We start from the raw sequence: 20,195 nt of genomic DNA, 5'->3' as shown, positions 1-20,195 counted from the left end.
GCCTTCTTATTTGAAGGACACCAAAGATGTTTTAAGATTGCTACCCGACATTGAATACGACATTAACACAGATCTGTTGGTGTCGTTCGATGTCGAGAGTTTGTACACATCTATACCCCAAACGGAGACTCTACAGGTGATAGAAGAGCTATTGCTATCACGAGACTTGGACTCCATAACTCCTGTTAGACTCATTATGACCTTAGCAACACTAGCTATGACAGAGAACTTCTTCTCCTATGAAGATTCTCTTTATTTGCAGATTAGCGGGACTAGCATGGGCAGCGTTTTTGCCCCTAGTCTCGCTAACCTATACTTGCATCAATTTGAATAGCAGCACGTGCTCGCAGACACTAACCCCCATCTCGAGTGTCTGCGAGCGTGGAAACGCTACATCGACGACATTTTTGTGGTGTGGCGTGGGGATGAAAACCAACTTAAAGAATTCCATGAGTGGCTAAATCACAAGAACCGCTATCTAAAATTTACAATGGAATACAATACATGCAGATTAGCCTTTTTGGATCTGATGATCATTGGTACGACCGATGGCCTCATATCAGAGCTCTATCAGAAACCTATGGCCAGAAACTCTTTGTTGAATTACCATAGCTGCCACCCTAAGTCCCTTCGTGACAATCTGCCCTACGGGCAATTTTTACGTATACAGAGGAACTGTACAAACAAAGTTTCTTTTGAGGCACATGCTAGGAACTTAACACGAGATCTTTTGGATAAAGACTATCCAACACAGTTGGTGTACCGATCAAAAAAACGGGCAGCAAATAATAACAGAGCCAGCCTACTAGAAATAATGCCTCCCAAAGAAAAGACAGAACGAATGACCTGCGTCAAGACATTTGGTACACTATCAAACCAAATCACCAGCATTATTAAAAGACACTGGGGCATTCTAAATACGGGAAAAGACAAATTGCCCGTCCCCCTTTTTGCTTTTAAAAGGGGACAAAACCTGAAGGACAAATTGGTCCACACAAGACCAAGGATGGAAATTCCAAAAATGACAGGTACCCTGTGGGAGATGCCTGCAGTAATCGGACACCATCCATGCGGACAATGTGCAGCATGTCCTCAGACCTGTAAATCTACCACAATCAACATCGGCACAGAACATCCATGGGAACAACGCAGGTTTACGAACTGTAACAGTTCCAACCTCATATACTTAATCAGTTGCCCTTGTGATAAGAAATACGTGGGCATGACCACGAGAAAAATAAAGATCAGAATCTCCGAGCATAAAAGCTCGATACGTTGCAATAAGCAAGCAACAAGAATGACCAAACATTTCTTAGAGGCCCAACATGCTCCGACTGATCTGCACTGGACAGTGCTAGAACAACCAGTAATTCCTAATCATATTACAGATAAAAGTACCTTCTTACACAAAAGGGAACAAAGATGGGTGTACAAACTGCAAACAGATAGAACAGGCCTGAACGAAGACATCCCTTGGATGTCACTGTAGGGAGTGGACAAATTGTTCACTATATACAGTGATGTATACCTGGGATTTGGAGGTCAAAGTACCATAAACTATTAGCGTGTACTTTTCACTAATTGCTGTCATTTTGTTTTCCACATCCTCTAAACTAATGATAGTGGTTCCACAGACAATACAAATAATATACTATTTTTGCTTACTAATAGCTAGTCATAAGTTCGATTACATTGCTTTACATAGCTTCACTGATATGTATATATTGATTGAAACTAACCTGTTGGTTAGCACAATGTATCGAGCAAAATAATAAAATTCTCATTGACTAGCGGAAAGAATTTTTATACCTTCGGTATTTTGAGTACAAATACATCGACTAGGACTCTTCGATTGCAAGTGTCTCTTCTATATCTATGTATGCGGCCGCAACCCGCCAGCATACTACATTTCCCGACAGATTAACGCGCGTGATCGAGCGCGTCATGATTCCAGCATGCGAACTACAATTCCCATCAATCGTGTAGTTTTGGCGCATGCGACGGAGTCTGTCACGTGACTCTCCCGTCGGTCCACGAAAAAGAATTCAAATAACCGCTTCCTGTCCGTCCAGGTACCTCCCACTGACAGCCTAGACGGAGGCGAGGAGTACCGACGGACAGGTAAGGGTTTGGGGGAACACTTTAGCAACGATGCGAGCTCGAGTGACCTTTCCTCGCTGAAGGGTTGCTAGCTTTACAATGTGATTCGAGCGCATTTGAGAGCACCGTCGTTACTTGTTTTCAGTAAAGGCACCCGTTAAAATATATACGGGTAATTTGGACGACGCTCGACTCAGTTTGCACTAGAAGTAGCTCGAGCGCATATATCTTCCACAAAGTGCCAAATTTGACTGTATTTAAATTAAAACATCATTGACCTTCCCCATACCACGTTGAAACATAAGACTGCTACAAACCGAACAGGTTGGGGAAAGGGTGTGTTTGGTAAAATAGCTTCAGAGAGGTCCTCCTCTTTCATTGGTGCTTTTCTCCTTTTACATTCACTAGAGCGGTGCTCCATTTGTACCTGAGCTGTAGCCGGGTGAGGTGGAGAGTTCATTCCCCAGATTTTGGGTGAGTGAATATAAAGATTTATTTTGTTTATCTTTACTTGGTCATTTTTGCCTTGCTTCCAGGTTGACTAGAGAGCAATCAGTGACCAATATTGTTTGGCAAAATATGTAACATCACGAGAGTTTGTCCTTGTGTCTAAAGCCATCGTTTTTAACTATGTGCCTTTTTCTTTGTGTGTATGTTTGTTCGTCTACCTGACGGTGACCATCTGGATCACTCTGTTTGGCGATCTCAGGTGATATGATTTAATCACTACAAACACCATTATCAGCAGTAGCATATTATTGTGAAGGTCCTGATGAAGCAGACAGGCATCGTGTGAGCCTACAAAATCTGCAGAAACATGTCGACCTAGATTACATCTAAGTAGTTATTTGTTAACACTACTTTGCACTGTTTTTTAACCTTGGGTGTGGGTAGGATCCTATTAAAATTCTTTCTTTCCATTCCTACAACCCAATATTAATTCACTTATTCACATGCTACACATAGCATTTTCTGCACTGCTAATTATTTTTACCCACTGATACCAACATATAGTTTACATTAATCCATCATTGTATCCTTCAAACACGATTAGGACACAATCTACCTAATCCATAGTGGAATTTATTCCACTTCCTTCTGGTGAAGGATCCCAAATGATGTAGGGTGGTACAGGACGGGTATCTGATGGGAACATATTTTTCACCATGTATACTTTGGATTCATGGATTGTATCCTATTAATAGCACATAGTTGTTCTGATAGCTTTTCTCCGTTTCTTGACCCGTTGTTATACATTGTTTTTCACTGTGTTTAGGGATTATAACAATGCAAGGTCAGTAAATATTTCCCTCACACGCCCTCTTTAATGTATTAATATATGCAAATCAGCCTTGACCCTGTGCCTCATGGGAAAAGTCCAGCCCGAACTGCCAAGCCATGTCTTTCCTGGACCGGAATCAAGCATCCTAGGACCGGTTTCTGGCTATTAGCCGTCTTCAGCCAGGATAGCTTGACTCCAGTGGTGTGAGAGCATGGGACTCATGTCTGAGCATACCCATCCCACTCGGGGTGACAAATGCAAAAACAACAGTTGATGGACAGAATGCAGAATAATGTCATACATTCACCCCAGTACAGAGATCTGGGCCTAAATCCATCGTTTTTTTGCACTCCACACCATCCCAGTACAGACATGGCTATAAGCAAATCAGCCTTGACCCTGTGCCTCATGGGAACAGTCCAGCCCGAACTGCCAAGCCATGTCTTTCCTGGACTGGAATCAAGCATCCTAGGACCGGTTTCTGGCTATCAGCCGTCTTCAGCCAGGATAGCTTGACTCCAGTGGTGTGGAGAGCATGGGACTCAAGTCTGAGCATACCCATCCCACTCGGGGTGACAAATGCAAAAACAACAGTTGATGGACAGAATGCAGAACAATGTCATACATTCGCCCCAGTACAGAGATCTGGGTCTAAATCCATCGTTTTTTTGCACTCCACAACACCCCAGTTCAGACATGACTATATGCAAATCAGCCTTGACCCTGTGCCTCATGGGAACAGTCCAGCCCGAACTGCCAAGCACCTTGTGTGCCCCAAGCAGTGTCTGGAAAAGCATCTTTCCATTCAACTCACCCTGCCCCAATACACTACAGGCTGTCTGGGCAGGTGCTAGCACCTCCCTCGACAGGAAATCTATTGTCCAGGCCTCCCTTGCTGGAGTTTCGTCCAGCAGCACGAGGTCAGACTTGTCTCTGTGGCAGGATCATCCATTTTGTGATGCTGAGGCTCTGTTTAACTTTAACCGGGTAAAGCAGTAACTACATGTCTTCTCCCTCTAGAAGGGTGGAATGCTACCCACGCCGCCAGAATTGGCGGGGGGGGGGGGTAGTATTCCAAAGTGTTTGACACCTTGCACAACATGTTCTGATAAAGCAAAACAAAAGTTAGCATTAACCGCGAGGATTATAATGTACTTAAGAGTATATGGTATGGCTATATCATAGAGCAGCTATAAGGAGATGGTTCCGAAAGCTGCAGGGGGGCTCATCTCATGCTAGGGCACCCTCTCACATAAAACCAAGCACTCCGCCTCCAGGATTGTTAAGGCCTGCCATAGGAGTGACTTATAGGTCACTATGTGCCTATAAATAAGGTAGATATAGATATACTATATCTAAGTAAGGAGTGATTACACTACCTTACCCCAGCTGAGTGATCAGCCTGTGGTGTCAGTTTAGATGGATAGCCAGGGGTGGCATAATGCATGCTGCAGCCTCTGGTAGGCCTTGTATACACATATGCCCTGGGTACCTATGGTACACTATACAGGGGCTCACATAGGTGACCCAAAACCCAATGTGGTATGTTCCCAAATTACATGGTATCAATTTAGAGAGAGAACAGCTGGGCTGTGGGTCTGATTAGCAGGCCCACAACCACACTAAAGTCGAAAAACCAGAATATCACAGCAAGAAAATGGGGGTGACCATAGGAAGCAGACCCTACTCTCCTACATCTTTGACCTCTTAAATCACCATAAGGGTTGTTTAATTAGTGGACAGCATATGCCAGGCCAACTTCTCACAAATGGTCTCACACATTTCTGTGGTGCCTTACCTATTTTTACACCACTGATCTCAAACACATTACTAGAGCCTCACCCATTCCTCATCATTGGTGTCATACACATCACTGGATCCTCACTTATTCTCACATCACTAGCCTCATGCACTTCAGTGGTCCCTCACTTACTCTCTGTCACTGGTCTCAGGCACTTCAGTGGTGCCTCACTTACTCTCTATCACTGGTGTCAGGCACTTCATGGTACCTCACTTACTCTCTATCACTGTCTCAGGCACTTCAGTGGTGCCTCATTTACTCTCTAACACGGTCTCAGGCACTTCTGTGGTACATGGTGCGGTTCTCATTCCCTTTAAAGGGGTCTCACTAATTCACTCGTCTCATGTACTTCATTGAAATCTCACATATTTTCCACCACAGTTCTAATGCACTTGACTAGAATCTCACCCAATTCCACATTATTTATCTGATCACTTCAGTGGATTCTCACTCTTTCCCACTGGTGTTACACTTCATGGGTGTCTTACCCCTTCTCAAATCACTGGTCCCATTCAGTTCAGTAGAGTTTCACTCATTCCCTATCACTAGTATGATGCACTTCAATAGAGTCTTGTCCATTTTCAACTCACTGCCCTCACCCTTTCAGGGAAGTGGCACCCATTTACACAACACTGGTCTCATTCACTTCAGTGGGGTCTAACTCATTTCACATCAATAGTCGCATGTACTTCATTGGAGTCAAGCATTCTCCATCATTATTCTCATGCACCACACTGGAGTCTCATCCATTTTGACACCACTGGTCTCATGCTCTCCTGTGGAGTCTCAATCATTTTCACATCACTGATCTCATGCTCTTCTGTGAATCCTCACTGATTCCCTACACTGGTATTACACACAATTGGAGTCTTACCCATTCTCACATCAGTGGTCTCATTCACTTCAGTGGAATCTCACCCGTGCCCCATCACTGGTCTCATTGACTTTAGTGGAGTCTCACTTGTGCCCCTTCACTGGTTTCATTCACTTCAGTGGAGTCTCACTCGTGCCCCATCAAAAGCATCATGCTCTTCAGTGGAGTCTCACTCATTTCACTACACTTGTCTCGTCATTTCAGTGGGGTCATACTCATATTCACATCACTAGTCTCTAGCACATCACAAGTCTCCTGCATGTCAGGGAATCCTCACTCATTCTTCATTGGAGTCTTACCCATTCTCACATCAGTGGCGCGGCCACTTCAGTGGAGTCTCACTCGTTCGCCATCACTGATGTCATCCACTTCAGTGGAGTCTCACTCATTCCCCATCACTGGTCTCATCCACTTCAGTGGAGTCTCACTCGTTCCCCAACACTGGTCTCAAGTGGAGTCTCACTCGTTCCCCATCACTGGTCTCATCCACTTCAGTGGAGTCTCACTTGTTCCTCATTGCTGGTCTCATCCACTTCAGTGTAGTCTAACTAGTTTCCCATCACTGGTCTCATCCACCTCAGTGGAGTCTCACTCGCTCCCTCCCCATCACTGGTCTCATTCACTTCAGTGGAGTCTCACTCATTCCCCATCACTGGTCTCATCCACTTCATTGGAGTCTCACTAGTTCCCCATCACTGGTCACATTAACTTCAGTGGAGTCTCACTCATTCCCCATCACTGGTCTCATCCACTTCATTGGAGTCTCACTAGTTCCCCATCACTGGTCACATTAACTTCAGTGGAGTCTCACTTGTTCCCCATCGCTGGTCTCATCCACTTCAGTTTAGTCTAATTAGTTCCCCATCACTGGTCTCATCCACCTCAGTGGAGTCTCACTCGCTCCCTCCCCATCACTAGTCTCATCCACCTCAGTGGAGTCTCACTCGCTCCCCATCACTGGCCTCAAGTGTAGTCTCACTCGTTCCTCTACACTGGTCTCATCCACTTCAGATGAGTCTCACTTGCTCCCCATCACTGGTCTCAAGTGCAGCCTCACTAGTTCCCCATCACTGGTCTCATCCACTTCAGTGGAATCTCACTCGTGCCCCATCACTGGTCTCATTGACTTTAGAGGAGTCTCACTTGTGCCCCATCGCTGGTCTCATTCACTTCAGTGGAATCTCACTCGTGCCCCATCACTGGTCTCATTGACTTAGGTGGAGTCTCACTTGTGCCCCATCGCTGGTCTCATTCACTTCAGTGGAGTCTCACTCGTGCCCCATCAAAAGCATCATGCTCTTCAGTGGAGTCTCACTCATTTCACAACACTTGTCTCGTCATTTCAGTGGGGTCTTACTCATATTCACATTCACTAGTCTCTAGCACATCACAAGTCTCCTGCATGTCAGTGAATCCTCTCTCATTCCCTACATTGGTGTTACACTTCATTGGAGTCTTACCCATTCTCACATCAGTGGCGCGGCCACTTCAGTGGAGTCTCACTCGTTCCTCATCACTGATGTCATCCAGTTCAGTGGAGTCTCACTCCTTCCCCATCACTGGTCTCATCCACTTCAGTGGAGTCTCACTCGTTCCCCATCACTGGTCTCATCCACTTCAGTGGAGTCTCACTTGTTCCCCATCGCTGGACTCATACACTTCAGTGTAGTCTAACTAGTTCCTCATCACTGGTGTCATTCACTTCAGTGGTGTCTCACTCGTTTCCCATCACTGGTCTCATTCACTTCAGTGGAGTCTCACTCATTCCCCATCACTGGTCTCATCCACTTCATTGGAGTCCCACTAGTTCCCCATCACTGGTCTCATTCACTTTATTGGAGTCTCACTCGCTCTCTCCCCATCACTGGTCTCATCCACTTCAGTGGAGTCTCACTTGTTCCCCATCGCTGGTCTCGTCCACTTCAGTGTCATCTAACTAGTTCCTCATCACTGGTCTCATTCACTTTAGTGGGGTCTCACTCGTTTCCCATCACTGGTCTCATCCACCTCAATGGAGTCTCACTCGCACCCTCCCCATCACTGGTCTCATTCACTTCAGTGGAGTCTCACTCGTTCCCCATCACTGGTCTCATCCACTTCAGTGGAGTCTCACTAGTTCCCCATCCCTGGTCACATTAACTTCAGTGGAGTCTCACTTGTTCCCCATCGCTGGTCTCATCCACTTCAGTTTAGTCTAATTAGTTCTCCATCACTGGTCTCATCCACCTCAGTGGAGTCTCACTCGCTCCCTCCCCGTCACTAGTATCATCCACCTCAGTGGAGTCTCACTCGTTCCCAATCACTGGCCTCAAGTGGAGTCTTACTCGTTCCTCAACACTGGTCTCATCCACTTCAGATGAGTCTCACTTGCTCCCCATCACTGGTGTCAAGTGCAGTTTTACTAGTTCCCCATCACTGGTCTCATCCACTTCAGTGGACTCTCACTCGTTCCCCATCAATGGTATCATCCACTTCCGTGGAGTCTCACTCGTTCCCCATCAATGGTCTCATCCACTTCCGTGGAGTCTCACTCGTTCCCCATCAATGGTCCCATCCACTTCAGTGAAGTCTCACTCATTCCCCATCACTGGTCTCAAGTGGAGTCTCACTCATTCCCCATCACTGGTCTCATCCACTTCAGTGGAGTCTCACTTGTTCCCCATCGCTGGTCTCATCCGGATGTATGACGTTACAACGCATACTTTTACCACGCATACCTTTACAACGCGGTATTTACAACGAATACCGTTACAACGCATAGCGCTTAGAGGTGCTGGATAGTGGTAAGTATAATTTTCTATTCCAACTCCAGTCCCCGTGGACACTAGGGAAGGTGTTGGATAGAAAATTAAACTTATTACTTACCCTAGAGCGCCTCCCAGCGCAATGCGTTGTAATGGTATGCGTGGTAATACCTGCGTTGTAATGGTAGTGCGTTGTAAAAATTTTGTTGTAAACGTTGCATACCGTCTCATCCACTTCAGTGTAGTCTAACTAGTTCCTCATCACTGGTCTCATTCACTTTAGTGGTGTCTCACTCATTCCCCATCACTGGTCTCATCCACTTCAGTGGAGTCTCACTAGTTCCCCATCACTGGTCACATTAACTTCAGAAAGAGGCTCACTTGTTCCACATTGCTGGTCTCATCCACTTCAGTTTAGTCTAATTAGTTCCCCATCAATGGTCTCATCCACTTCCGTGGAGTCTCACTCGTTCCCCATCAATGGTCCCATCCACTTCAGTGGAGTCTCACTCATTTCCCATCACTGGTCTAAAGGGGAGTCTCACTCATTCCCCATCACTGGTCTCATCCACCTCAGTGGAGTCTCACTCGTTCCCCATTACTGGTCTGAAGTGGGGTCTCACTCGTTCCACATCACTGGTCTCATCCACTTAAGTGGAGTTTAACTCGTTCCCCATCACTGGTCTCATCCACTTCAGTGGAGTCTCACTTGTTCTTCATCACTGGTCTCAAGTGGAGTCTCACTCGTTCCCCATCACTGGTATCATCCTCTTCAGTGGGGTCTCACCAATTTTCACACCAATGGTCTCATGCGCTCCTGTGGAGTCTCACGCATTCATGTCAGTGGATCCTCACTCATTCCCTACACCGGTGTTACACTTCAGTGCAGCGATACCCATTCTCATATCAGTGGTCTCATTTACTTCAGTGGAGTCTCACTCAATGCACATCACTAGTCTCACACACTTTATTAGAGTCTCACTCATTGTATACCACAGTTCACATGCACTTCAATGGAGTCTAATTGATCTCATGCTCTTCAGTAGACAGGGCCGGACTGGCCGTAGCGGGCACCAGGCTTTTCCCTGGTGGGCCGGTAGGGTGGGGCCCGTTTTTGTTATCGGGGGCCCGCAATATCGGCCCCCTGTAACAAAATCAGCTGAAACCGGCCCTCGCAAACTGCTCGGTTGCACCCCCTCTCACCCCAGGGGTGGGCTGGCCGAGAAGTTTGCTAGGGCCAGTTTCGGTTCCCAGTCCGGCCCTGTCATAAGACTCTCTCTTATATTATCCTTCACTGGAGTCTCACTGATCTCATGCACTTCAGTAGACTCTCTCTCTTATGTCCCCCTTTCACTGGAGTCTCAGTGACCTCATGTTCTTCAATAGACTCTCTCCTATATTCCCCCTCACTGGAGTCTCGGTTATCTTATGTTCTTCAGTAGACTCTCTCCTATGTTTCACTGGTGTTTCAGTGCTCTCATGCTCTTTAGTAGACTCTCTCCTATGTTCCCTTTACTGCAGTCTCACTGATCTCATGCTTTTCAGTAGACTCTCTCCTATGTTCCCCTTCACTAGTGTCTCAGTGATCTCATGCTCCTCAGTAGACTTTCTCTTATGTTCCCCTTCACTAGAGACTCAGTGATCTTATGGTCTTCAGTAGACTCTCTCCTATGTTCCCTTTCACTGGTGTCTCACTGATCTCATGCTTTTCAGTAGACTCTCTCCTATGTTCCCCTTCACTGGTGTCTCACTGATCTCATGCTTTTCAGTAGACTCTCTCCTATGTTCCCCTTCACTAGTGTCTCAGTGATCTCATGCCCTTCAGTGGAGTATCTCTTTTGTTCAATTTCACTGGTGTCTCACTGATCTCATGCTTTTCAGTAGACTCTCTCCTATGTTCCCCTTCACTGGTGTCTCACTGATCTCATGCTTTTCAGTAGACTCTCTCCTATGTTCCCCTTCACTAGTGTCTCAGTGATCTCATGCCCTTCAGTGGAGTATCTCTTTTGTTCAATTTCACTGGTGTCTCACTGATCTCATGCTCTTCAGTAGACTCTCTCCTATGTTCCCCTTCACTAGTGTCTCAGTGATCTCATGCCCTTCAGTGGAGTATCTCTTTTGTTCAATTTCACTGGTGTCTCACTGATCTCATGCTCTTCAGTAGACTCTCTCCTATGTTCCCCTTCACTGGAGTCGTGCTCGTCAGTAGACTCTCTCCTATGTTCCCCTTCACTAGTATCTCAGTGATCTCATGCTCCTCAGTAGACTTTCTCTTATGTTCCCCTTCACTAGTGTCTCACTGATCTCATGCTCTTCAGTGGAGTATCTCTTTTGTTCAATTTCACTGGTGTCTCACTGATCTCATGCTCTTCAGTAGACTCTCTCCTATGTTCCCCATCACTGGTGTGTCACTGATCTCATACTCTTCAGTAGACTCTCTCCTATGTTCCCCTTCACTGGAGTCAAGCTCGTCAGTAGACTCTCTCCTATGTTCCCCTTCACTAGTGTCTCAGTGATCTCATGCTCCTCAGTAGACTTTCTCCTATGTTCCCCTTCACTGGTGTCTCACTGATCTCATGCTCTTCAGTAGACTCTCTCCTATGTTCCCCATCACTGGTGTCTCATTGATCTCATGCTCTTCAGTAGACTCTCTCATATGTTCCCCTTCACTAGTGTCTCACTGATCTCATGCTTTTCAGTAGACTCTCTCCTATGTTCCCCTTCACTAGTGTCTCAGTGATCTCATGCTCCTCAGTAGACTTTCTCTTATGTTCCCCTTCACTGGTGTCTCAGTGATCTCATGCTCCTCAGTAGACTTTCTCTTATGTTCCCCTTCACTAGTGTCTCACTGATCTCATGCTCTTCAGTGGAGTATCTCTTTTGTTCAATTTCACTGGTGTCTAACTGATCTCATGCTCTTCAGTAGACTCTCTCCTATGTTCCCCATCACTGGTGTCTCATTGATCTCATGCTCTTCAGTAGACTCTCTCATATGTTCCCCTTCACTAGTGTCTCACTGATCTCATGCTTTTCAGTAGACTCTCTCCTATGTTCCCCTTCACTAGTGTCTCAGTGATCTCATGCTCCTCAGTAGACTCTCTCCTATGTTCCCCTTCACTAGTGTCTCAGTGATCTCATGCTCCTCAGTAGACTTTCTCTTATGTTCCCCTTCACTAGTGTCTCACTGATCTCATGCTCTTCAGTGGAGTATCTCTTTTGTTCAATTTCACTGGTGTCTAACTGATCTCATGCTCTTCAGTAGACTCTCTCCTATGTTCCCCATCACTGGTGTCTCATTGATCTCATGCTCTTCAGTAGACTCTCTCATATGTTCCCCTTCACTAGTGTCTCAGTGATCTCATGCTCCTCAGTAGACTTTCTCTTATGTTCCCCTTCACTAGAGACTCAGTGATCTTATGGTCTTCAGTAGACTCTCTCATATGTTCCCCTTCACTGGTGTCTCACTGATCTCATGCTCTTCAGTAGACTCTCTCCTATGTTCCCCTTCATTAGTGTCTCAGTGATCTCATGATCTTCAGTAGACTCTCTCCTATGTTCCCCATCACTGGTGTCTCATTGATCTCATACTCTTCAGTAAACTCTCTCATATGTTCCCTTCACTGGAGTCGTGCTCGTCAGTAGACTCTCTCCTATGTTCCCCATCACTGGTGTCTCATTGATCTCATGCTCTTCAGTAGACTCTCTCATATGTTCCCCTTCACTGGAGTCTCACTGATCTCATGCTCTTCAGTAGACTCTCTCCTATGTTCCCCTTCACTAGTGTCTCAGTGATCTCATGATCTTCAGTAGACTCTCTCCTATGTTCCCCTTCACTGGTGTCTCACTGATCTCATGCTCCTCAGTAGACTTTCTCTTATGTTCCCCTTCACTAGTGTCTCACTGATCTCATGCTCTTCAGTAGACTCTCTCCTATGTTCCCCTTCACTAGTGTCTCAGCGATCTCATGCTCCTCAGTAGACTTTCTCTTATGTTCCCCTTCACTAGAGACTCAGTGATCTTATGGTCTTCAGTAGACTCTCTCATATGTTCCCTTTCACTGGTGTCTCACTGATCTCATGCTCTTCAGTAGACTCTCTCCTATGTTCCCCATCACTGGTGTCTCACTGATCTCATGCTCTTCAGTAGACTCTCTCCTATGTTCCCCTTCACTAGTGTCTCAGTGATCTCATGCTCCTCAGTAGACTTTCTCTTATGTTCCCCTTCACTAGAGACTCAGTGATCTTATGGTCTTCAGTAGACTCTCTCATATGTTCCCTTTCACTGGTGTCTCACTTATCTCATGCTCTTCAGTAGACTCTCTCCTATGTTCCCCATCACTGGTGTCTCACTGATCTCATGCTCTTCAGTAGACTCTCTCATATGTTCCCCTTCACTGGAGTCATGCTCGTCAGTAGACTCTCTCCTATGTTCCCCATCACTGGTGTCTCACTGATCTCATACTCTTCAGTAGACTCTCTCATATGTTCCCCTTCACTGGAGTCATGCTCGTCAGTAGACTCTCTCCTATGTTCCCCTTCACTAGTGTCTCAGTGATCTCATGCTGTTCAGTAGACTCTCTCTTATGTTCCCCTTCACTAGTGCTTTTAAATGGTGCTCCTGTCCCATCATGAGCACCTGCATTGAAGACATGCTTTTCTCACTTTTCTCACTGACTTGTCTCTTAGGTGTGATGAAGGCTAAGAACAGGGCGCCAGCCCTGCAAGGGCTGCTGCAAAGGCTTGGTGAACACCATGATACCCTGGATATCTTCACGCAAATCGTGGACTCCAATAAAGGTAAGAAGTCCTGATAAATGCCGTTCTTTGTAATGTTGCATTTGATTAGTTCATCACAATCTGTAACAGCAAGAGCGAGAAGCAGTGGATTAAAAGAAGTGTGGAATCCTTTTTTGATTGAAGATCAGTAAATCCAACATCTTGAGCTTTTTATTTCAAGATAATTGCATTTTCAGCGTAAAAGCACAATTTTAATTATTTGATTTGGAACAGTTTTAGATTTACCAAGTTGTAGTTCGATCAAACTATTGCAATTGACTCTATGTATGTATTTATGTATGTATGTATGTATGTATGTATGTATGTATATAGAATTTATATATTGCAAATGTAGCCAAATAAAGGGGACCACTTTCATGGTCAACGACAAGCTTAAAGTCAGCAAATAAGAGGAAAGGGAGCTAACTTGTATACTATTAATGCATTGTAATGCAGTACTCCTTGTGGTTTGAATCTTTTTTTCACACGTATCAAGAGAGTAGTAATACAGTGTATATATGAAAATACTTGTTGCTCACATCACTTCTCTGGATCAAGACAAAGAGCATTGTAGCACTCAACATGTGGGTTTTCAAGAAAAAATGAAAGAATAAACTGTAAACTAACTCAAAAATTTTCCTCCCCTCCTAATTACTAATGAAGGAAATACTAAGTGCATCAGCTGTGAAGTAAGGTGTCTGGACTACCTACCTTTTGCTCGTGGCTGAGCCATGGGCAAGTTCAGCAAGTCGCTGGGTATGCAAGTATTTAGGGCAGGTGAGTTCTCTGAATTCGGTGAATAAGATAGCAAGAAATGGGCGCCAATCATCTTGGAAGGAAGTCGTGAGGGTGGAAGACATCCGCTTCATCCTCAGAATGTACCATAATCTATGTAGCTATCCCAGGTGTGTGGGAGTGTTGTGAGTCCCCCAGTGAGTGAGTATTTTCTAGATTGTCGCCCCCAGTGCCAGTCCCATCTGTTGCCCTTTGCTGGATTTAAGTGGGTAGGTTAGTGGGTTGGGCATGCGAAGGATCATGTATGGGAGAAACTGGGGTATCTGGGTATCGAAATGTAGGTCTATGTCATCCAAGATCTGGGTCCAGTTAGCTGTGAGGTTCGGGTAATCCCAGAGTAAGTGGAGGAGCGTGCCTTCTGCAGAACAGCCCAGCCAGCAGTCATAGCTCCGCTGCGGGTTGCCGTTATTGAGATGCACTGGCGTCAGGTAACAATAAGTGGCTATCTTATTGGCCCTCTCTCTGCTATATGTATTCCGAGCTGTGTGGTGTGCTTTATACAAAATCTCGCTCCACTCTTTAGCATCTTTAGCAGATAGCTCCCTCACGAGTTCCTTTTCCCATCGTCTTTGACTTGGTGTGGGCTGAGGGGGGGCAGGCTAGCGTAGTAAAGCATATAGTTCAGAAATCAGTTGTTTATCTGTGGGTTTTTTTCCAACCACTTCTCATATGGGTGAGCTGTCAACCCATTGTGGGGAGGTTAGAGGGATGAAGAAGCCAATGCGGCATCTCAAGATAGTGTAGCCTTTCGGTGTTTTCTTAGTTGTGGAAAGGAGATGATTCCCTTCTCATCAAACAAGTGGCCTTCAGTGCGGCATGTCATCTAGTGCAAAGCCTCAACGCTCCCTGCTGTAAACTAGAAGGAAATCTCCATTCTCGAACAAGGGTGTCATGGGGGAGGGGAAAGTGGTGAACCCCGGCCGGCAAGCTTTGTTATCCTGCATTTCCATGATCGTCTAAGTGATGGGGGACTTTTGTAAGCTCCGTGGCCTATCGTTTCTCTTGAGAAATAGTACTTTCCAAAGAAAAAGCCTCACAATTGCACTGCCCTGGAATAGCCAGTGCGTTTCAGATTTGTCTCTACTTCACACCACTAGGTAACACACCTGTGTCTCTGCAAAATAGCCCTGCAGGTTTGGTATTCCCTATCCCCTGTCGTCGGGGCCCAAGTAACTCAGTTCCCTGCTCATTTGGTCGCCCCCAGCCACACAAACTGGTGCAGTTCTATCTGCATGGTGTTGAGCATTCCTATGGAGGGTGAGACCCGCTGCATCTGAAAAACATATAGGATCCTCTACAGGGTGGTCATTTTGTAGGCTGCGATTCGCCCAAGTAAAGAGAGGCAATGGCGTATCCAGCTGTTTAAGTCCTCTCTGATTTGTCGGAGTAAGTTGTGATAGTTAATCATGACGATTTGTGAGATCGCAGGTACTAGTTGGATCCCCAAGTAGGGCAGCGACTCCGTGACCCACTGAACTGATAAGCATTTTCTAAAGTGATTGACAATATGAGGGCCTGGGACTTCCTTAGGATATATCAGGGTTGACTAAAGAGGCCAAGACATCATCCGCATAGAGACTGACTCTGTGTCTCTACCAGCCAAAGGGGATACTGATGATCTCTGGGTTATCCCTGATCCACTGGACCAGGAGCAAATACGTGGGGTTACAGGAGGCAGACTTATCTAGTTCACCTAACAATAGGGAAGAGTGGGAAGGAGATGCTGCTCACCCTAACAGTAGCCATGGGTGAGCTGTAGCAACTCGCCACCCAGGCACGAGAGCGATCGCCCATGCCATAGTGGGAGAGGGTCTACTCCATGTAATGCCAATGTATGCAGTCGAATGCCTTCTCCGCTTCAACCGTTAGGAAGAGGGCCTCTATGTCCGGGTGGTCTGCCTTGTTGTTCAGTTGTAAGATTTGTTTTGTGTTGTCGCTGCTTGGTCTGTGGTGTTTGAACCCTGCTTGGTCAGGATCAAAAATGTCCGGCATTAGCTTGATATCGACATTTAGTAATGATATAGGGTGATAGAAACCACATAGTTAATGACCTTTTCCTGGTTTGGGGATGACTACAATGGATGCAGATACCATAGTTGGGGGAATTGAGCCAGGCCTGTGAATGAGTTAAACAATCTTATGTATGGTGTCAGGGACTGTCCGGGACTATGTGGGGAACACAGTCAGGGACTTGGACAAGGACTGGGAACTGGGTAGAAGACGTACACAGAAAGGAGGAGTACAGTGCTGCCCAGGATCATACAGGGAGTCAGAGGAGAAAGGGGGATTCAAACGGGAAGCCTGTACAAGTGAACAAGATGGGTAAGACTCAGAAAGGAAGGGCACTCACAAGGCAATTTAGCATTCAGACTAACTACACCCAGGACGGACGTGCAAGACATATATATAATACAACATTAACAATAAAGGGGGTGTGGGGTAAAGCACTCAGGAGCTCCACATGGAAAGACTGAAGCTCAGTAAGTTTCTTACCCGCAATTGTTACAGATACTGACTGCAAATACCCACACGTAGGATATGCATGCAAAGGCAGGGTCTGTGGAGCTTATACCTATAGTGATGTTATAAATGTAACTCAAAGACAAAACTCACAGTGAACAAGAAACACCACCTAGGTAGTCAGCTGAGCCCACGGATCCTGGCGATCAAACTAGAACGCGCACGGTAGTAACAGCAAAGGGGAAGAACTAAACAAAAAGCACAATATACAAGGAGCTAGCAAGGAGGAGTGCTTAACAGGAAAGGAAGGAAATGACAGGGCACACTTGGCAGAAAGCAGGTAACAAACATACAAGGTAACAGAAGTAAGACAGCAGAATAGAAAGGCAGCAAACTAAAACTGGAACCAAGGAAATGGGAAGCAAGGTAGGGACTGGAAACGGATATACAGAAGGGGAGGCTACAAGGGTATAGTGCAGGATAAGAAATCAAGAAAACAAAGTAGCATAGAAGGCAGTGCTGGGGCAGGAACAAGAAGTGAGCTAAGGCTCAGGAGTCAAGGCAGCACTGCAGACAGTGCTGGTTCAGGAACCGGGAACTACCAAAGCTTCAGGAGTCAAGGTAGCACTGCAGGCAATACTGGTTCAAGGAAACAGGACATAGCTACAGCTGAGGAAACAAGGAGTCAAGAGAGCACTGCAAGCAGTGCAAATCAGGAACAAGAAATAGATAAGCCCAGGAACATAGAATAACTATTGCTCAGGAACTCAGGAAACACGGTAGCACTGCAGGCAGTGCTAATTCAGGTACAGGGAATAGCTATAGCTCAGGAACTCAAGAAACAAGGTAGCACTGCAAGCAGTGCTAATTCAGGAGAAGGGAAACTGCTGCAGTTCAGGAACAAGGAATACTAAGGCTATGGGGTCAGGGTAGCACTGCAGGCAGTGCTAATTCAGGAACAGGGGAAACAGCAGCAGGTCAGGAACACGGCATAATTAAAGTTCAGGAAACACTGGATACAAGAATAGCAAAAGATCAGGGAACTCTGGAACCAAGGATTGGTCTCGCCAGTAAACTGCTACAATGACCAAACTTTGCCTGGAGGATGCTGGGGCTTAAAAGAGCTCACAGTAATCACATGCAGCTGGTGTGAGCAGGCTAGCAGCAGCCAGCCACAGATGAGCTGAATTCCTCCACCCATCCTTGGTCTGCAGGGCTGGAGACAAAGCAGTAAGCAGGGAATTCTGGGTAATGGGGTTTCAGGCATGAGTAGGCTGGCTTTAAGTCTAAGCAGGCTGGCTTTCACTAGATGTCAATTCCCAAATAGTGTCCAAATGGCTGGAAGTCAAGATATGCATGCAGGGGAGTGTCAGGAAGCATATTAGAATACTGGAGAGTCCCACAGTTCAGCCCCCTGGTGGTGGACACGAGAACACAGGGAGCGAATCGTGACATATGGGCCAGAATCGGACAAAATGTTTTGGAGAAACTTGCTGGGTAGCTATCCGGACCCATAAACTTTAGAGGCTAAAGTTAAGGTGTGAGATCGCCAAGATGACCTTTTCTAGCTTAATGGAGAAATCTAGGGAGGTCACTTGGGCGGTTAGAGAGGCGAGGTGTGTTCGTCCCCTGCAGGTAGGAGGCAGTAGTCTAGGACTTCAGGTCTTGTCTCTTGCACAGCTCTGGATTAAGGCCCCGGAATTTATGTGCAATAGATTAGTTGTCCGATAGTTCCCGACGTCCCTGGGATCTGAGAGAGCAGGGGGGCTGACAACCACCGCGGCAGGCCCACTCTGTGTACACGGTCAATTTTTATCTCAGTGTCTGTGTAGGGCATCCAGGATATGGCTGAAGAGATCTCTCAGGGTAGGATCATGTCAGAGTCCTCTACCTGGGACGGCCCCCTTTAATGCAGATGTTATTGCTCTGAGAGCGGTTCTCAAGGTCTTTGGCATGAACTTGAATTTCTATTTGTTGTTCTCGTAAACGGATCACCTCCTGTTGCAGTTGTTCCACTTCCTCATCTCTGGTGTGTTCCTGATCCTCTATGACTACCACACGTTCTCCAATTGAGTCAACATTTTGTCTGATCTCTCTAATGTCATTGGACAGCTCCCCTCTGAGGGTATGCAGCTCTTCGAGCAGTGTGGAAAACACTGTATGCAGGAGGGAGTGGGTGACTGGCTCTTCGGCTCCCTCCATGTCTTGGCCTTGGTTTGTGAGTTGTTGTATTACTGCTGGGCGTTGGAGTAGAGTCTCTCTAAGTCACCAATTTCCAAAGTGTTTTCTTTGAGGAAGGAAATTAATCATGAGGGCCACTGCATTGTGATCTGACAACGTAGCCGTAATTATCTCTATATCCTCCATGATGTTATGTACATCTCTAGTCACCAATAGGTAGTCTATCTGTGCATATGTTTTATGGGCGTGGGAGAAGAAGATGAACTGGATAGATTGTGAATGAGCCTCCCTCCAGAGGTCTATCAGTCCCACATGCTGTAGCCACCTGCCCCTTTCCTTCGACTAGGCTCCAGTCTAGGCAGAGGGACAGTCGGCGTCTAATACAAGGTCAAGGTCTCCACCTGGAAGTACTAAGCACTTCTATGTGGCCATCACCTCTGAGACTGCTGAGTGTAGGAAGTGTTCCTGTCCCGTGTTGGGAGCATAGATAGAGCCCACCACCAGAGATTGGCCCCCAATGTGAGCAGTGTATGCCAAGAGTCTGCCCTTCACCTCAGCAACCCTGGAACCCACCTTGCCCCTGAATAATCTAGCGATAAGGATTGCTACTCCAGCTTTTTTGGAGGAGGTAGAAGAAAGAAATTGGTGAGAGAAAGCTTGTGATTGAAGGTGGTGCCAATCCCCACTTCGGAGGTGAGTTTCCTGAAGGAGGCATATATTTGCTGCTGAGTGTTGGAGGTAGGGAGTAGTGCACATCTCTTAATGGGGTTGTTGAGGCCTTTCGCATTGAGCGATAGGATATTAACTATTTGCGATGCATTGTTTGGTTTGTGAAGACGTGTATGTCTGTGAACAACTATCCCGGTTGCCCTTGCCCCTCTCCTGACACTGTCTCCAGGAAGGAGTGGGTGACTGGCTCTTCAGCTCCCTCCATGTCTTGGCCTTGTGATAAGCGATACCTGCCTGTCTCCCCCTGCTACGGAGCGGAGCTTGGTCAGCATATGTTTCAGAGTCCGATCTTTTTTCACCCTCGCTGATGCCATGGTACTGAAAGTCGCGTCGCCACTTTCCATAAACCAATCACCTGTCACAGTGACAGCGTTCAGCCTCGCAGGTGTGAATAAAGTGGCTGCTGCTTTCTCTGCTACTTCCTATTTATTTTTTTCTTTCTCTTGCTTTTTCT

At 46.3% G+C, this 20,195-nt stretch overlaps 1 protein-coding gene across 5 annotated transcripts in view; it reads left to right on the top strand.

The window, feature by feature from the left end:
- LOC144826067 (astacin-like metalloendopeptidase) overlaps positions 1–20,195 on the top strand; it is a 551,078-nt gene that overhangs the window by 126,372 nt on the left and 404,511 nt on the right. For all 5 annotated transcript variants that reach the window (XM_078684377.1, XM_078684375.1, XM_078684378.1 and 2 more), the window contains exon 3: positions 13,487–13,597. In XM_078684377.1, the coding sequence (XP_078540503.1) occupies positions 13,487–13,597 (111 nt within the window). The remainder of the gene's footprint in view (positions 1–13,486; positions 13,598–20,195) is intronic.

This window comes from Lissotriton helveticus, chromosome 3_2, assembly GCF_964261635.1.
Source record: "Lissotriton helveticus chromosome 3_2, aLisHel1.1, whole genome shotgun sequence".
Lineage (NCBI taxonomy): Eukaryota > Metazoa > Chordata > Amphibia > Caudata > Salamandridae > Lissotriton > Lissotriton helveticus.
This window is presented reverse-complemented; position numbering and strand designations above follow the sequence as displayed.